Raw genomic sequence first — 20,426 nt, 5'->3', positions numbered from 1 at the left:
TGTATTTAGAGGTGGGGCTTTTGGAATGGCATTGGGTCATGAGGGTGCTATATTCATCAGTGGATTAATCCATTAATGAATTCATATCTGAATGTGCTCTTAGGAGGTGAAGCCTGGTTGGAGGAAGGATGTCACTGGGGGCATGACCTGGAAGGGTATTTTTTGTCCCTGGCCCCTTTGTCCCCACCCACTCACTCCCTCCTCCCCCTCTCCCTTTCACTCCCCCTCTCCTTCCTTCTTTGCCACCAGGAGGTGAGCAGCTTTCCTCTGGCACTCCCATTCACCATTTGTTTCTGCCTAGCCACTGCTTGTAGAAGGAGTAAACTTTCCTATTTATTTGTCAAGAGGAGTCCACTCCACTCCATCATCATGTTTTTGCCTACGCAACAGAGTTTCTGAAACCGTGAGCCAAAATTAATCTTTCCTCCTTTAAACTGTTTATCTCAGGTATTTGTCACAGTGACAGAATGCTAACTAATGCAAATGTTAATGCAGCAAATTGATTCTAGGTCTTGAACCTAAAGTCACATGTTGAAAAGCAAGCATAGCTTTTGTGTTCAAGTCTCCTCAACCGGGGTAGGCCAAATAATGTTCCCCACCCCAGAAAGATGCCATGACCTAATACCAGGAACCCATGAATATGGAACCTTACACGGTGAAAGAAATTTTGTAGATGTTATTACATTAAAGGTATTGAGATTATTCTGGATTATCCAGGTATGCTTGATACATTTTGCAAGGATGCTTGAAAAAGAGACACAAGAGAGATGTGACACAGAAGTGGAGGAACAGAGAGAGAAGGGAAGACACTACACTGTTGCCTTTGAAGACAGAGGAAGGAATCATGAGCCAGGCATACAGGCAGGCTCTCAGGGGGAAAAAGGCATGGAAATGGGTCCTCCCCTACAGCACCCAGAAGGGCCTCAGCCCTACAGACTCATTTGGACTCTGGCCTCCAGAGGTCTAAGATAATAAATTTGTGTTCTTTTAGCCAGTAAGTCTGTAGCAATTTGTTACAGCAGCTATTGGAAACTAATAGGCTAACAACCTATTCAGACCAGACAAGGTCAGTTTACTCCTGGTCCCCAAATCACAAAGATTTGACTCCCATCTCATTTGTCAGTAAAGTTCAGGCTTGGTTTTGACTCCTCTTCATAAATAAAAAGGAAAGTGGACTCTTTCTACAAATTTTCCTTGCTTGTTTCCTGATGACTCAATCCCCTCCACCCATGGGGCCACTGCTGACCCTGCTGCTGGTCACACCCACTCTGGACCCATTTCCTTTATATCCCTGACCCGTTCCCTTACATTACTTCGTCCAAAGCATTGTCCAAGATGATTAACAGTCCCTATTCTCCTGGTACTTCAAGAAGTACATTGGAGCGCAACCCAACATTAGTACAATTTTCCAAATCTGACTCACATAAAAATGGGTAACGTGTATGTATGGCACCAACAGCCCAACCTACATTGAACCAGGTTGATTATCTAGATTCAGTTCTTTTCACAGCCTTTCACTACCCCTTGGGAAGGTGAAAATTAGTCCTCCACTTCATTCCTACCATCCACAATCACTTCCAGGAGAACAAGCAATAGCGTGCAGGCACTAGAATCTATAAACCCCTTCTGAGGAAAGAAACACATCACAGAGAAATGTTATTCATGCCTCAGGCAGAACCCAGTAGTAGTCTTAAGAAAAAAAATAATGAAAAATAGTAGAATAGAAAATATCAGAATTCATTTCAAATAATAAATGTGCATATTATCTCATGGAGCAAGTCTGTTTCAGTTACATCTATTCATGTGTGTGTATTCAAAGTTGGTGTGTTTGGGATTATGATGTATATCTTACTATGGACAGGGGTCAAATATGTTGGGGGAAAATCCACTGATTTAAACACTTTTCACTACGTAGATAATTTTTCTCATTTTCATCCACAGAAGCTTGGTTTCTTGATGTCACTGGGGGAGATTCAGAAATCTCCATTTACTGTTGCAGGTCTGTGCTTCATGTCTACGAAAGGGCAAAGACCTATTTGGGTGTTTGTTTTCTCCAGAACAAAGGAGCTCTCAACAGCATTCCACATCCCAAAGGTGAACTGAACTGTATTTCTCTATGAAGCTTGCTTAAAGCTTTGAAATTATAACACTATGGATTGAAGTGGGTAGAATTGTGTCTGATATCTTTAAAGAAGTGGAAAATTCAGACAAGAGACACCAGGAAGAATGCCAAATGACAACAGAGGCAGGTGTTGAAGTGATGTGTCTATAAGCCAAGGAAGACCAAAGAGTGCCAGCAATCACCAGAAACCAGGAAGTGGCAGGAAAAATTCTTCCCCACAACCTTCAGAGAGAACATGGCTCTGTTCGATACCATGATTTTGGACATCTAGAATCCAGAATTGTCAGATAATATATTTCTGTGCTTTTAAGCCACATAGTCATGGCAATTTGTTATAACACTAAGAAACTATGCATAGGTTTTTTTCCTGCTTATACCCTCACCAATGAATTTTTAAAGATCTTGGGAAACATTTATATGTATTCACTTAAGTATTCATAAAACACCTCTGTAAAGAGAATCAAAACACTGACAATACTAGTTCCCTTTGCAAAAGGGAATTGTGTACCTGCCACATAGGGAAGAAGACTTTTTACTAAAGTACCCTTTTGAATTTTGAACCAAGTGATATGTTGTCTATTTTTAAAATAAGTGAAATCAAAGTTTTGAAACTCTTAGGTTCAAACTCACCCTACCTAATAATCTTCCCCTTCTCCAGGGACCACTGCTGATGGATGTTTACTGTATTAGCCTGTTGTTAATATAACAAAATACTTAAAGCAGTATACTTTTGAAGAAAAAAGGTTTATTCTGACTCATGGTTTTGGTAGAATGTCAAGAAGCCATATGTGACGATGGCCTTGCTGGCAGAGTCCCCAGGTGGTACACAGTATCATATGGCCAGAGACAAAGAATGTATGTGTGTTTGTCTGGTCTCGTTCCATCTTCTCACAAAGCCATCAGGATTCAATCATGGGGCCACATTCCAATAAACTTATCTAAGTCTAATCACTTTGCAAAGGCCCCACCTCTAAGCACCATAGTCAAATTAAGTTTCCATCCTCTCAATATTTTACAATGAGGATTAAATTTCAACACATGAACCCTTGAGGGGACATTCAAACTATAACCAAACCATAGTAGTGCCCACCCCTTTTTTTGTTAAACAAGGAGGAAAAATAAAAAATATGGATCTCCCTCTTTCAAATGGCCCATTTTTACAGCAATCCCCCCCCCATTTTTTTTTTTTTACCAAAAACCTGGGATGACTAACTGTTCAGCCTTATCAAGAAATATCTTTAGTCATCTTCTTTCAAGTTACTGCTTGAGGATAAAAATGCTCATGAGGAAAAAAGGCTGAAAGCTGAGATGATGTTCCTGTGCACAGTACCTCTTAATTACTAACTTAGATGAAGGTTCATTGTCACATTTTCTCATTAAAAGATGCATTTCATGAGTAGATAATTCACACAGATGAGTTAAGAAGAACATACTCATCAAACAGTTTGGAACTGAATCCAAAAAGGTATGCATAACTAATTATGTGATTTGAAGTGCTGGACAAAATGAGCCCAGGGCTTTGTAACTGGCTTTCAACATCAAAGCCTCCAGCAAGGAGGGTCATAATGTAATTTGGGCTCTTCAGTGAAACATTCTTGTATGGGGAACACATTACCGTATCAGTGATCAATGCATACTTCATGAATTGAAGTACATTAAAAGCGTAAAACAAAGAGCTAGAAGAGACTTTGGGATTCTTGGGCATGCTTCCCCTATAATACTTTTAAAATAGAAACCAGGCTGTCTGCATTGGAATTCTGACTTCACTTCAGCCATATTTTTTCTATGCCTTAATTTCCTTATCTGAAAAATAGGGATGATAATAATATCTGCCTTTTAAGCTTCTTTGAAGAGGTTAAATGAAGTCACGTATATGTATTAGATGCAACTGGCGCCCTACCCAGATCTCATTTGGCAGGCAATGGCACTAATCCCCCAGCTGCCCACCTTCTCTGCAGAATTGTCCTAGGATGATCATAACCACCCACTCCACAACCCACAGCCATTACTGTATAAGAGACCCCTCCCTTCAAGGCAGAGATAACTCCGAGGTGTGATTGTATCCCAGAGCCTCTCTCTAAAGAAATTAGACTACATTCTTCCTCACTTCCCTCTACCATCTGTACCCTGTTTCCTCCCTCCCTTAAAGTTTCTTCCTGAAGAAGGGCCAGCAATATATTCCAAACACCTGATTTCCTGCCTCAGGCTCTGGTTCTAAGGACCCTGACCTAAAAAAGTAGATAAAGAGCTTCAGATTTAAGCATATAAATACTCAATCTATTTTAATTATTATTACTTAATCATTCAAATTTAGAACCAAAAGACCTTTGACATACTCTAATCCAACTTGGAAGGCTTACAGTGATAAAATGGAGATGAAAAGAAAGAAAATTGTTTAGGTAAGTTATAGTCCCAAAGTAACACTGAGGAGATGAGCTAGGAATGAGAAAGAGCTAGACCAGCCCCTCAACTTAGATTAAAAAAAAAAGAATAGAGACCCTGTGGTATAAAGCCTAAAATTAGCATTGTGCTATGTTAGCCTCTGGTAAAATTGGCACAACCTCAGATGGCCTAACTACAAGTTCCTCTCTCCACTCAGCTCCTGCAGATAAAGTCCCCTAGCCAAGCAATCCTCCTTAGCACAAGAACTAAACAGTTCCTGCTTATCCTTGACTAGAGTTTCAGCTCCCTGTCAGCTTGCACAACAATATCATACCCAATCATATCTTCCTGCAGGAGCCAGTGGCACCTAATCACCTTGGTACTACAAAGTCTGCCTCCCACAGCCCCTTGGCTCACTGAATGCATGGCATGTGGTATCCTCCTCCCTTAGACTATGAGTATATGAGTATAAGAAACTTCTGTCCATCTCATGTGTTCCATGTCAGGTGCTGGCTGTTTAGCCATCTCCATAACCCTGACGAGGTTACCCCATCATCACCAACAGAGTAAAGAGAGGACAGTTAAAACATACCAGTATTATCAGGGCTTATGAGAATTCTTACAGTTTTGTTAACTTCTCCATTATTTTGTTAAACTTGCCATTTTCATATATAAAATTGAGAAAAGCCAAGTGTGCTTGTGGGCGTGTGTGTGTGTGTGTGTGTGTGCGTGTATAAACAAGATTAGAGGGGTTGGAAGTATAGCTTAGTGGTAGACAGTGCTTATCATGTGGAAGAAGAAGATGAAGAAAGAGAAGGAGAGGAGGAAGAAGAGAAAGAGGAAGAAGGAAGAGGAGAGGAGAAAGAAGTTGGAAGACTTGTCTATCTTTGTAGCAGATGTGAGAGAGGGCTGTGTATGTGTATGAGAGGTAGGGGTGGATAAGGCAGGGCTCAACTTGGGCCAGAGGAAGGAGGAAGAAATGAACATCTTGTGGAAATTCAGCTGTGGCACAGGTAGATGCACTGCCACTTACTTTCACAACAAAATGCTTCCCATTGAATCAAAAACCAAATCTCAGTGGGAGCAGCAAGACTTCAGAACTGAAGGAAATGAAAACAGAAATCTAAAATGTATAAGAAACATTATGATTTTTAGTTATGTAGAATTTCAAACATGAGATTTGGTCTTTCTCACCAGATTTAGCTGAGGTCATCAGAAATCCTGGCCGCATTTTAAGCATGCAGTATCTCAGCCTTAGATACTCAGCAAAGTTATGTTAACAGTAGGGACAAGATGAAGGAGGTGCCCATTTTTGAACCCTTATAGGACAAACTTTTTTGATAATCCCCAAATTCCTTCTGGACTTTTAATTCAATTCAATTGGTGAGATATACACCTATCACCTATCCTGTGTGATACATTATATGCAGTGTTCCTCCACATGTGCACCTGTGATATCTGAGAGAACATGCCCTTTAATAAGCCCACCATTCATTCATATGCATACCAAACTTTGACAAATGATACATGAAAAGATACAAAGGAGCAAAAGACACAACTGAAGTACTGACATTAAAATAAAAGATCATATAGACTCACGCTGTTAATGGACCAGCAGGAAGAGTAGAAGCTGTTTTGTCTTTTTTTTGTTTTAAAGAGTGATGCTCCTGGGAGTTATGGAGGCTGACCCAGGCTTTGAGGATGAGTAAGACTGAAACAAATACAGAAGGTGTTCCATCCACATAGTGATTAAAAGGAGTGCTAGATTCAGCAAATATTGAGTAAACTCAAAACATCACATCAAGAACACAGTAGTTGCCATTTAAGTTGGTTGACTTCCTACTTGCTTACTCATGACCAAATACCAAATTTAAATTCACCCAAATCATAAAAACTACAACTCAGTGGCTCCACATCCTTTCTTCATTCATATGAGATTTGGTAGCCCATGCTGTACCACCAGGGATCTATCTGGTTTCTCACTGGTTTCCTCAAGCTTTCACGCCAATCCCCTGGCTGGCCCTTCATCACAGCAAAATGGTGGTCCCAGCCCAAACCTCAGATCCTTACATCAAGTCCCTAGGATGAGAGCTAGTCTTTGTCTTCAGCCCCTATCTTTCACCCCCATACTGAAGCATGTTCTGATCTATGTGCTATTCTTACCTCTGTTCCAGCACATGACTTCCCACGGTGCATTCTTCTTGCTCTTTGCCTCAAACTTCACCTTTCAGCTTATACTTAGGGACATAAAGTCAGCTTTCCTTGTCATCCTCACTGACCAGACAAGGTTGGCCCCTGTTATCTGCTCTCAAAACAGTATAGTTCTCCTTCATAGCAATGTATTTAATATATGATTAATATTTTTGTATTTCAGGAGAACAGAAACCATGTCTCATTTTGTTCCTCATTATATGGTCAGCATCAAGCAGGTGTCCGGACAGTGGACACTCAATAAATATTTGTTGGAGGATGCATGGATGGATGGATGGATGGATGGATGGATGGGTTAGGCCTCCAAACCTCCCCACGTATGTAATTATCTATGTACCCATTAGCTTTTTCCAGATTCAGCTCTCTCAACTGTGAAATGAAAAGGTTGGACTAGTTGACCTTTAAGATCCTTTCTGAATTTAAAATGCTGAATTCATAAAGTGTTGCTGGCAAGTGAATTTCTTGAACGGCAGGTACTATAGAGCTAAACTAAAAAAGTGATGGTTTTAGTTACTCTGCTATACTTTTGCAAATGTCATCTTTAATCAAATTCTGACTTGTGGTCTCATGCAGTAGTTAGCAATTTGGAAGAACTGGAACACTACAACTTTACTAAGCCACTGAAATTACCAATAGCTAATACATGTTTTCAGAAAACTATATAATGACAGCCTAGGAAGATTTTAAAAGAAATTCTATTGAGAAAATATTATATATGTTCCTATTCCCCTCCCCCCAAAATGATAATATTCAAAGTAAAGACTTGATTTTACTTAATGTGCTGCTAAAAGTAGAAGTTATGTCATTGGGTTATATTTATGACAGAGAGTTGTTATCATGTTGAAATGCTTACTTTGAATTTGCAAAATAGCCTTGTTTTCAAATTCATGAAAATTTGATTAAATTGCAAATACATTTTTATTCAGGGTCAACTCATAGCCAAGGCTTGTCATCTATTGGTGCATTTTTTAAAAATACAATTCATCGGGCTGGGGATTTAGCTCAGTGGTTACACCACCTGTCTCACAAGTGCAAGGACCCGAGTTTGATCCCTGGTACCAAAAAAAAAATACAATTCATCATATCATTCGACATGCCTATGAAACACAAGATAAAAGTTCCTACCTGCTCCCCCATTCAACATCTGGATCTGAACTATAATCTGCCTATAAATAAGAAGTGAGAATTTTGATCAGGCAGCTTTGCAATCTGTTCAAAGTAGTCTGGAAATACTTGATGGCATAACAAATCTTTAAGTAAATTAACTGATGTTAAGACAGTTTAACTACCATAAAATACTTTTTTATATTCCATATTGGCTTAAAAATAGATACTTTTTAAATGAAGTGATGTAACCAGAGTATTAAGAAAGAAAATCACTGTGTGGAGTTGTCCTTGTAAAAAGAAACTACCCTTGTTGAGGAAACCAGAATCCCACTGTTCCTTACATTTCCTCTTCTAAATGGCTAGGGTGGAAACTGGCTAGTTGTTACCCAAACCCATTCTATCTCATCTCTGCCTCCTACTGGACTAGATACCACAGCATCCCATGTGACAAGAGTCTTGCCCAATGGAATATAGGCAAAAGTGATATGTTGCACTTTGGGGCCAAATCGTGAAAAACTTCCATGTAATCCTCCACTCTCTTTCCTCCCATGTGCTGAAGATGGCAAAGCTTGGTTGGCCACATTTTCGGAACACCGAGTGGGCCAGAGCCCGCCTCAATTTCTCATATTTTCATCCATTGTGTGACCCTCACATAAGAGAGACTGTATTATTTCACCCCTCATTCTTCTTAGTATCTCAGGTTTTGAGCAAAGCACACTGTCAGTGCCTCCACTAAAAACTTGTGATCTGTGTTTTGGTTTGGTTTGATTTGGTTTGGGTTTGAGGTGCTGTGCCGAAGATTGAACCCGGGACCTTGTGCGTGCTAGGTAAGCACTCTAACACTGAGTTACATCCCTTCAGTGGTTATTTCTTTCCCCCTATTTCTTCCTCATTTAAAAGAGAGAAGAAAAAATGGAGAAGTAGGAGTCTGATATACCATGAATCTCCCCCCCACCATCCCCTGCAGAATAATCTATCCTTGCCTAAACTGGACACAGAAACTAGATCAGCTGCAGGAATGGAGACAGTGTTGAGTAGCAATCATCTTTTTACTTGAAGTCTTTTTACTTACAACCCTGCCTCAGATGAGAGTGTTAGTCCAGGTCTCCATAGAAGAAAATGCCAAGATGGAATAAAGCATGCTAAGATTTTACTAAGAGAAATGCCCATAAGGAAAAATGCAGAGTGAGCCAGAAAAGCTACAGAGTCATCAGACCACAGTAAAAATCTGAAAAAGAAAGGGAGAAAACACTGGGTAGAAGAATTCTAAACTGCCATGTGGTCTAAAGGAAGATTGGGCAAGGTTGGTGAGGTGGAAGCTAAGGTAGGAGGATCGCTAGAGCCCAGAAGTTTGAGACTAGCCTGGATAACACGGCAAGACCTTGTCTCAGAAAAACATAATAATAAAAATTGGGCTAGAGGTATAGCTCCGTGACAGAGCACTTGCCTAGCATGTGTGAGACCCTGGGTTCAGCCCCCAGCACTGCAAACAAAACAAAATAAAACAAGTTTGGCAAGGCTACAGGGAGTCCTCAAGCCAAAGTCTGGCATCAGAGGAGTCCCATATCCTGAACACATCTGCTTTACTATCCCTGCCACAATCTTCTGTCATCAGTTGGGAGCAGCCTTTGGGAATTAAGGCCTGAGCTCAAACATGGAGATGGATTGCAGAGCCTGGCGGCTGAAGCCATCCATCAATTTCATTCCCCGTAGTTCTTCAAGGGACATTCTCATTAATTAAAAAGAATTCTACAGAGGGTTTTTAAAAAGTGAACATTGGTTTATTCATCTTAACGGTTTACCATTTTGCCTTAATAGACTTTAGCCACTGTGGAAACATGGTCAAGACCAGAACAAACTAGTCTCAATGACAGGTCATGTCATGAATTTGAATGGGGGGGAGGGTTCTGGGGATTGAATCCAGAGCTTTGGGCTTGCTCCGTATGTATTCTACCACTGGGCTGCAACCACAACCCCTGAAATGTTTTTAATCAGTCACTGTCAGTCAACCATACAGCGCATCCCCCAACAGAGACTCCTTAAGCTAGTTAGGATTTGTATTCTGTTACTAATTATAAAGACTGGAGATAAAAGTGGTTTAACTAGGGGCTGGGGATTTAGCTCAGGGGTCCTGTCGCCTTCCTGGCAAGCGCAAGGTCCCAAGTTCGATCCTCGATACCAAAAAAAAAAAAAAAGTGGTTTAACTAAGATATGCATTTATTTGCCTCTCACATAAGTTTGTAGTGAAGCAGTACAGTGATGGTATGATAGCTCCGTGAGGTCATTCTGGCCCAAGCACCTTTCTTCATTCTTATGAAGAATGGAGAGGACTACCATCTTCAAGGTCACCCTAGTTCCCAAGTAGATGCTGGAGACCTATTTATTATGCCTGTGCTCCAGCCAGCAAGAAGGGTAAGGAGTGGAAAGCACAAAGGATATCTGCTAGAAGTCCACCACTTTTGAAAAAATGCTGCTGAAAGTCCCACTGTTCATAGACAAATTCAGTATACAATTCATTTGGTGACACCTTGCTACACAGGAGGCTGGGGAATGTGTTCATTTAGCTGTGCATAAAACTGCCCCAACTGTTTTCATCAAAGAAGAAGAGAAGAAATGCTAGGCAGGTATTCTTTGTCACAGTCATTCCTCAGTTCAGTTCTGAAAGGAAGATTTTAATTTAGAAAGACTGATAAGTCTTTTTTCTCTTGTTCTACCAGATGAATGAATATTTATGAGAAACATTGATCCAGTTCAAATGCTCTCCATAATTTTGCAAATATTGTTTTTTGGTTGCCTTGTCCCTATGCCTATTCATTTTGTACTTTTCTTTCTGAGAAAGAGCAAATGTTCCTTTTTCATTTTTATTTTTATTTGAAACAGGGTCTCACTATGTAGTTCAGGCTGACCTTGAACTCACTATGTAGCCCAGGCTGGCCTCGAACTTGAGACGATCCTCCTGCCTCAACCTCCCCAGTGCTGGGATTACAGGAGTGTGCCACCACACCTGGCCAAGTGTTTCTTTTAAAAAAATAATTGTATTAGAGGCCTTCTAGTCTATCTGCCGAGCCCACTACCTTCCTTCTCTGAGAATCGCTATCCCAGCCAAGAGTAGTTAGTCCCTGACAGTCCTATTTATAACTGCCTGTCCCATCCTCTGGCCCTCAAATATTGGGCCACAGAGAGAAAATAACACAAGCTGAGAAAACCCATTTATTTCTCTCTGCTGAGAATCCGGAGCTGGGATCAAAATTGCAAACCAGTCTCCACTGGTCATTTGACCAAAGATGTAAATTCAGAAATGTGGGAGAAAACCATCTTTTGCTATGTTTATGGGACAAATACAAGAACCAATTTCTGGACAGAGGAAATGGAAGTAGACATGGTACAGCCCTTGTTTTGCTACAGTTATGTGGATCACTGCCTTCCACAGGTATTTTCCCAAATGCTACATTCAAATTAGGGAACTCAAAGACTCTAAGTAGCTGGTGTAGATACTGCCAGGTGCCTTCCAAATTACACTCATTATTATGACCTAAACAATGAACTCCAAACCTGTCCATGTGACACACTGGAAGCAACCTGAAACTTGGGGATTGTCCTATGTGTTCTCCAGTCCACACCAAGTGCTTATTTCTTTGTGTGGATATCTATTACTTCCTGCCAATAGAGCCAGCCTACTTGCCATATGTTTATACAGGTATTAAAAGATAAAGGTAATGATAAGTATTTGGGTAATTGGTTTGGCTTACTGAATTCAATTTGAAAAATTGAGTTCAATTGGAGTTCCACACTGTGCTAGGTCTGGGACCACATGGATGAACAAGTCATGGATTCTGCCCAGGAACTTATAATTTAATTTAATATCATAATTTAATTTAAATCATAAATGACTCTCAAACTCACGTATTATATATGCACAACAAGCCATATCTAGCAAGCAAGAGTTAAGATTTCTTAGTTGAGGGATGACTCAACAGCCTAGAGACAGAAGTGGAGGAGGGTACCATTAATTTCTTAGAAGAAGGAAACACATTCGAAAGGTATTCTTCCTCTCTGCCTTGGTTTTTCAGCCACTCCCCTGTGTTTTTCTACACTCAGTATTTAGACACAGCGTCACTGAAGAGAGGATAAAAAAGAATGGCAAAGGAAACAAAAAAAAAGCATCGACACTTAACTACTTTTCGGTGTTTTTCAAATCAAAAGCTCAGAATCCTGCCAGGTTATGAAAGACTATGAAAAGTGTAAGGTAAATACAAAAAAACCAAAAGCAGCATTTTTCCTTAGCCTTCCCCTTTCACTTTAATATTCCTTACTATTAAGAAAATAAAACAAAAAACAAACACTGAGTTTCCTGTCTTCTGGAGCTTTTTACCAGCAGGATGTGAGAAGTCATATAAATTGCTGGAAACAAATGGTAACAGGCAGTCTTTTCTTTTATAATGGACCATTAGATTGTTGTGTTTGCATGTATTGTTAAGATTTATTGCAAATTCTCTAATGGAATGACAATACTAGAGATATACTCTGCCTAATACAATTAGAATGTAGGATTTGGGGATAAAGTTACTATGTATTTTCCTTGAAGGAAAAAATGTATATCTTCTGCCATGAGAATACCAGTGAGGAGCTATTTTGAATCCTTTTGTCCAATTTAACATTTTTCTACCATAACAAAATTGTTACGACTTTCACATTAGTCAGTGATTTAAAGCCAGGAACTTTCTTGAGTGAATTTCTCTCTTTTTCTTTCTTTCTTTTTTTTTTTTTCTAATACAGCACAGGATAATCAAGATCAGGAACATTTTCTTTCATTCTTTGATGAAAAAGCCAAATGATTTCAGGCGCAATTATCAGTGAGACTCTGAAAGGAATTGTAGGAGCATTCACCTGAACAATGCTTACTCGTGGGTGATAAGAACAGGATGCAAGGTTCACTCTTGTGCATTCAGAGAGGTCCGCAGGTCATCACAACCTAAAGGTTGCTTTCCAAGAGGGTTCCTGGTGCAAGATTTAATTTTCGCACTTCCGTGTCAATAAGTACTTTGAACTATTGGTCCAACACTCCTCTCCAGTGGAGAGGAATACTAGTGAATACTGCTCCTTTCTATACCTTGAAATAACATAACTTTCTCATCGCTCCTTGCATGATTTCATTTGCTCCAGGGAAACCATAAAACTATATGGAAATCAAATCCAATGTAAATTCTCCATCAAGCACTCAGGGAATGCTGTCCCCATAAGCCTGTAATTTTAGACTAATTTTTTAAGTGAACCTAAGAAGTTTGGAGACTTCATTTTCTATTTTTATTACAATCTTAATTTTAACACACTAAATATTATGCATACATTATTTTTAAAGGCAAGAATAATTTTAAAAGAGCCAAATTAAAAAAAACAAACAAACCCCAGCTTTAATATGTATTTTTAACAAAATGTATAGTTCAATTCTGCTTCCTGGCACCAGAAAAAGATTCCAGAATATTTTTCAAAGATACATTTTGGTTATTTCAGATTTAGTGATATGATAGGTTTTAGCTGTATTCAAATAGATCATTATAAATGGAGTTGGCTAATTCAGAGAATGCTAGAACCCCAGAGAAAAGCAATCATTTAAGAAAAATTTGTGATTTGTTACAAACTCAGAAGTTTTAAATTTTAAAAAAAGTATAAAGTATAAGAGTATAAGTATAATACAGTATAAAATATACTTTAAAAAGTATAAATAAAGATGCCAGCACTTGGGAGGCTGAGGCAGGATCACGGAGAGTTCAAGGCCAGCCTGGGTTACATAGTGAGTTCAAGCCAGCCTGAACTACATAGTAAGGCCCTGTGTCAAAAAACAAGATAAAAAAATAAATGAATGAAATTTTTAAAACTTTAAATAAAGAGCAAAATAAATGATAGATAATAGGAAGATTTGATCTTTTGGAAAAGGGAAGGAACAGAGGCAGGAGAGAGGGGAGGGGAAGGGGATGAAAGAAGAATAAGAATGTGTTGTGTACGTGTAACCAACTTCCAGAGATGAATGTAATCATTAACATCATGTACTACAAACATGTTCTAATAAAAATACCAATTAAAAAAAGAAAGAAGAGAAAAGTTATACTTGAAATGCCTATGGTGTACTGTATTGTAAAGGAGGAAATGGAGTATGAAGTGAATTGCTGAGTGGTCAACCAGTTAAGTATATAAAATGGAATATTCGCCAACCGGTAATACAGTGTTAATTACTCTGGAGAAAGCCTGGTGGAATACAAAATCTTTGGAAACAAATACTGAAGCGTGCGGAGCTCTGTGGATCAATGCAGTCTGCAGGTATTTTCCCAAATGTTCCATCTAAGTGGATGAACCAGGACCAGAGGTAGCTAGCAGATCCAGGGCCAGGTGCTTTCTAGACTATTCAATTGGAATATTTGGTTTTCCTTTCCACACTGTTGTTATTGTTATTTTCATCCTGGAACTTTCAGTCATTATCCAGGAAGAATGATTGTTCAGTCCTCTCCAATATACATGGCTGATTTTATTTTTCTGGTACCAGAGATTGAATTCAGGATCTTGCACTTGTGAGGCAGGCACTGCACCACTGAGCTACATCCCCAGCCCTATATATGGCTGATTTTGAGCTTGAAACATGGAGCCAGACTCATGAAAAGACAATAATGATAGGAGGTATGTTTCCACTGGAAAATTCCTGAGTTAGCTGCAAGAACTTTGTTTGTTCCATTTCAGATACAAATAAACAATGAGTATGATCCAGGAGTAATCACAGAGTATCCATGGTTACAGAGTCTTGTCAACACTCATTGTGTAATTTATACATTGTGAAACATGTCACCACATTTCTATAAATAGGGCAGAAATTCATTCATTTCAATCTTAGTCATGAAAATCTCCAATCTTCTCAATAATAATCAAATGGGGCTCTAGAGTGTAATGGGGAAATGTAATGTCATGGGTGTAATGGGCTATTTGTCTGAGGAAGACTCAATACAGGAAAGAAGAAAGTTGCTAAGGGGGATCTCTAGCAGGTGGCTACTTGAGGGAGACTGACTCTGAGAAGATGAACTACTTATAATTTCTCCTGTAGGTGAGCCACTCCCAGCACAGAAGAGAAGGCTTCCGAGCCACCTTACCACCCCGCCAGCACACAGGAGGTGAGCCTCTCCCAGGGTACAAGAGAAGGCTTCCAGCTGCCATACCACCACTCCCAGCACAGAGGAGGTGAGCCTCTCGGGTGCCAGTAGGCACCCCCCCCCCCCGCATTGAAATGAGAAGACACATGAACAAGTCTCAAAACCAGACTTCCAGATCACCTGAAGCAACCCCAAAGGGAAACAAGATGGAACACTCTAATACTCAACCACCTGGACTCCCTGAACTGGCATCAAAAGAGGATCTGGAAAAATTGAAATCAGAAATAATTTCTCAGATAACAGCAGAGATTATGCTCATAGTACAAGACATGATTAATAAATCTAGAGAGGAGCTCAGGAACACGATGGAATCCCAACATAGGAAACAAATGGAATTCATAAAACAGATGCAAACAGATTTCCAGGAGATTAAAAACTCCATTGAAAGTCTACACAGCAGAATGAGCCAATGTGAGGACAGAATTTCACATATGGAAGATAAGATTGCAATTAGTGACCAGGAAAAGAAAAATTGCTTTAAAATTGTAAGGGACCATGAGAAATCAATCCAGCAGCTGCTAGATGATGCAAAGAAGAATAGCATAAGACTGATTGGAGTCAATGAAGAAACAGGAGAGAGTGCAGAGGACATAAAAAAACTGGTCACAGAAGTGATGGCAGAAAACTTCCCAAGCAGGGGAAAAGAACTTGACATACAGATGAGTGAGGCATATAGGACTCCAAATAGCCTCGATCAAAAAAAATCTATACATAGTCATATAATTGTTAAGATTCCAGAAATCCAACAGAAGAACAAAGTTCTACAAGCAGTGAGAGAAAAGAAACAAATCACATACAAAGGAAAGCCCATCAGAATGACAGCAGACATCTCAATGCAAACCCTCAAGGCAAGAAGAGCTTGGAGTGACGTATTTCAAGCCCTAAAAGAAGATAGCCTCCAACCCAGATTGATGTATCCTGCAGAATTATCTTTAAAAATTGATGGCGAAATAAGATACTTTCATGACAAAGAGCACCTTAGGAACTTCATGAATACCAAACCAGCACTCCAAAAAAATTTTAGACAATACCTAGGAAAAGACAATGAGGATCACAACCCCAGGAAGCCCAGCAGAATGAATCTGTCAGGCATGACAAGAAATTAAAAACAAAGGAGGAGACTCCAACAAACAGAAAAAGTCATGACAATGATAAGTCAATGTGTATGAGTTATAACCATCAATGTTAATGGTCTCAACTCACCAATCAAAAGAAATAGTCTGGCAGAATGGGTCAAGAAGCAAGATCCAACAATATGCTTCATACAAGAAACACATTTGATTCAAAAAGAAACTCAAAGTCTGAAAGTTAAAGGGTGGAAAACAATACTCCATGTGACAGGAACCCGAAAGGAAAAAGCAGGAGCAGCTATCCTCTTTTCAGATCAAGTGGATTTCAAATGAAAATCTGAAACACTCTGGTCCCAAGAATTTCAGATAAGGGATACTCAACTTGTATGTACTTGTATGTACAAATCTATTGTGAACATGTGTTTTCATTCCTCTCAAGTAAAAACCTTAAGTTAACAGGACTATTGGTTCTTAACAGTAATACAAGAAATTTCTATATTGTTTTCCAAAACGGTTTTATCATTTTACATTCACATTAACAGTATTAGAAAGTTCTAACTTGTTCACAACTTAAGCTGACATTTGTTCTTTTAAAACTTTTAACTTCATCTCTCTAATGAGTGTATAATTCAATCTTGTTATTGTACTGATTAGTATTTCTCTGATTCTAGTGTTGCACACCTTTCCTTGTGCTGTACTGGCTCTTTATCATCTTCTTGTGTCTACTTTTTAATTGGGTTGTTTATTAATGAGCTGTAAGAGTTCTTTATATATTCTGGTCATAGGTTATAAGCTTTGTAAATATCGTCTGTTTAAGGACTACTTTTCATTTTCTTAAAGATGTCATTTAAAGTTCTAAATTTTGATGGAATCTCATTAATCAATTTTTTTCTTTTATACATTGTGTTTTTTGTATCCTGGGTAGTTCTTGCCTACCCTAAATTCATAAACATTTTCCCTTATAATTTCTTCTTAAAGTTTTATAGTTTTAGGCTTTCATATTTAGGTTCATAGATCCTTTCAAGTTATTTTTATGTATGGAAATAAAGGGTTGAGGTTAACTTTATATACGGATACCAGGTGTTCTAGTGCCATTTGCTGAAAACACTATCTTTTCCTCTGTTCTTGAATTGAGTTTATGTTCTATAAAATGTTAATGTTAAATAATCTTTCAAAACTCAGTGGACCATATATGTGTGGTTCTATTTCTAGATTCTCTGTTTTATTCCAATGATCTATATGTCTTTCCTTACTCCAACACTGCCTTGATTACTGTAGCTTTAGAGGAAGTCTTAAAATTAGGTACTAAACGTCTTCTAACACTGTATTTTTTTCTCTTTTTCTTTTTACTTTTCTAGGTCCTTTGTACTCCTACATAGCTTTTAAATTTCAATACCCAATACTTCATTTATAGCAAGTATACACAGACCTGAATTTTTATGTATACCTTGTATTTTCTAATCCTGCCAAATTCAAATACAAGTTCTAGGGGCTCCTAGAGATTTCTTAGTATTTTCTCTATAGATGATCATTTCATCTACATATAAAGATTGTACTTCTACCTTGCCAATCCAATGTATTTGTTTATTTTTATTGCCAGACTATTTTGGTTTGGGCCCATGTTTCAAAGTTTAATGGACAGATGAAGAGTAAGCATATCTGCCCTTGTTCCCCACCTTAGGGAGAAAGCATTGTATCTTCTCCATTCATATAAGGCGTTCTCGCTGGAAGTATGGAGTGCATGTCTTTGATCTGTTGAGAAGGTTCTGTTCTACTTTTAGTCTCCTGATAGCTTTTACCATGAACAGCTGTAGAATTTAGTCCAATACTTTTTCTCCAACTACTGACAGGATCATATGGCTTTTTCCTTTCTTCTGTTAAAATGATGAGTTTTGGGGGTGGATCTTCCAAAGCTGACCCAACAATGCCATCCCTATAATAAAACCACTTTCTACATACTGCCAGATCTGACTTCTAAGAGTTTGTTTTGTTAAACAAATTTCTATCTATGTTCATACTTTTTTCTTCTATTATCTTTATCCAGTTTAAGTATTAATACAATGTTAATTTCCTAAAATGAGGGGAGAAGTGTTCCTTCTTTTTTCTGCTTTAAATGTCTGATATAATTTATCAGTTAAAATGTATATGAGCTTGTTGTCATATAGGTAGGCTTTCAAGCTAGGAATACACTTTCTTTAATAGGTGCTATTCAAATTTTATATTTCCTCCAGAGTTAGTTTCATTAATTTGTCTTCCAAGGTACTTCTTAGAAGTTGTCAAATTTATTTCAAAAAAGATTTTTGTAATATGCTTTCTATATCCTTTTAAATTCTGTAAAATCTGTGATACTGTCTCCTAGATCTTGATATTGTAATTATAAAAATGTGTAATTGATATTGTGTAATAGGAAGAAAAGGTCTAAAGGAGCAGGTGAAGTGGGAGTGGTAGGAGAAAGGAAAGAAGGGAAAAAAAATATGAGAAGAGGAAAAAAATGGAAACAAAGTCTTTGCAAATAAGGAAGGGTGGAGGGGGTAAAGGGAGGGCCGGGGAAGGGCAAAAACATAAGAACCAAGATATTCATGTAATGGTACAAGATCCCAAAGATAAATGTAACTGTATTTTATACCTAAAATGTACCAATAAACTTAATGGGAAAAAAATTTCTCCTGAGCACCTATTCAACTTTATATACAAAATGAAAGGAGGATTGGAAGATTTGGGCTTTAATATAGCAGGAATAAAAAAAAGAATTTTTTATAGAAAGGCCATAAGGTCAAAAAGAATGAGACAATAGATGACAGCAAATGAAAGATGGCTATAAAATTTTGAAAGCTAGAAAGCAAATGGCTTAGGGAAACTGACTTAGCATAAAGCTAAAACCTAAATCTCTGTAAGAATTCATGGTGATCTGGGCCGGGGATTTAGCTCAGTGGTTTCGCTGCCTGTTGTGCAAGCACAAGGACCTGAGTTCGATCTCCGGTACCAAAAAAAAAAAAAAAAAAAAAGAATTCAGGGTCAGGTAGCAGGGTCAAGAAAAAGTCACTCTGAGCTACAAAATCCCAGGGATACTCTGAGACTTGGTAGCACCAGGTGCCTCTGAAGGTTGAATGGCAGACGGCTGAGAAAAAGCCACAGCTCAAGGGAAGGAAGCTGTAGTTTAAGAAAATGAAAGAATTAACTCAGAGCTACATCTCGAATAGTGATATCCTCCAACCCCTTCTCGCACTTGGCTCTGAGAACACCAGAAGCTGTTCATTTACTTTCCAGATAAGAGAATGATCCCTGAGAAAATACCTACAGGCATTAACATATGGAGATCCCAACGAAATATCCAGGCCCCCTCTTAATAATCTTATAATGAGACCCTAGTTGACAAGCTGCACCTCCGTTCACATAGTTTCTTCTAAACTAAGGTTTTACTGAGCCCTTGTTAACATATTTATTTACTGAGCCCTTGCTAAATACCAGGTGTGTGTTAAGCACATTTTATATATATATATATATATATATATATATATATATATATATATAACATCATTTTAATCCACAAAATAAACCCATCAGATTTTTATCCTTGTCTCTAGTTACATATAAAGAAACAAAAGCTCAAATAAATATCTTTCCAAAACTATCCAGCCTGTAAGTAGGAAAGTGGGAATTTGAGCTGTTCTAACTACGCCTCATGGCCTCCCTCTAGAGTACTAATGATCCTCTTCAAACTTTATTCTTACTGATGTATGGAAAGAATACATAATGGAGGCTCAGTTTTATCTCTGAGCCCAATAGAATTGAAAACACGTAATGCTTTCAAAAATAGTATTATTGTACATCTTCCATTCCCTCCAGCCCAGCTCCTCTGTTCAGTGTCCCAGGAAGTTGACCCATATGGAATCAAATAGTCCTAGTTGAATTGGTCAACAGTGGAGACTGAGAGTAGAGAGATTTGGATAAGAGCATCAAAAATAACAATAGTTGATTTTACTCACCAATATGGGCCCTGACTGGGCTCAGCCAGGCAGATTGTCTTGAGATTTCTCAGACAGTGCTTGGGGCCGGGGCCATCTCAAAACCTTCACTCTAATGTCTGGGACTTGGGCTAAGGAAACCCAAACAGCCAGGGGCTGGAAAATATAGGGCTCCCTGGGCATCTCTGTTGCCATGTGGTCTCTCTAACATGGCAACTACAAGGAAGCCAGACTTCTTATATGATGGATGAAGGCCCTCACAAAAGTCTCCCAAGAGATAATATTTGAAAGATGCAGGACACTTAGTAGAATACCTTAAGGGTAAATAGTATGTTCATCTCAAGGGATTTTGAGTTGAGAATTTCAAGCAAGCAGA

At 38.6% G+C, this 20,426-nt stretch overlaps 1 protein-coding gene across 1 annotated transcript in view; it reads left to right on the top strand.

Moving 5' to 3' along the window:
• LOC110345961 (uncharacterized) overlaps nt 1-19,548 on the top strand; it is a 147,658-nt gene extending 128,110 nt beyond the window's left edge. The window contains exon 5 of the mRNA XM_087193772.1: nt 14,910-19,548. Within this exon, the coding sequence (XP_087049898.1) occupies nt 14,910-15,047 (138 nt within the window). The 3' untranslated portion in view covers nt 15,048-19,548. The remainder of the gene's footprint in view (nt 1-14,909) is intronic.
• Nucleotides 19,549-20,426: the final 878 nt, after the last annotated feature.

This window comes from Heterocephalus glaber, unplaced genomic scaffold, assembly GCF_053883595.1.
Source record: "Heterocephalus glaber isolate CG9 unplaced genomic scaffold, H.glaber_assembly_v1.0 deba00001594, whole genome shotgun sequence".
NCBI lineage: Eukaryota > Metazoa > Chordata > Mammalia > Rodentia > Bathyergidae > Heterocephalus > Heterocephalus glaber.
This window is presented reverse-complemented; position numbering and strand designations above follow the sequence as displayed.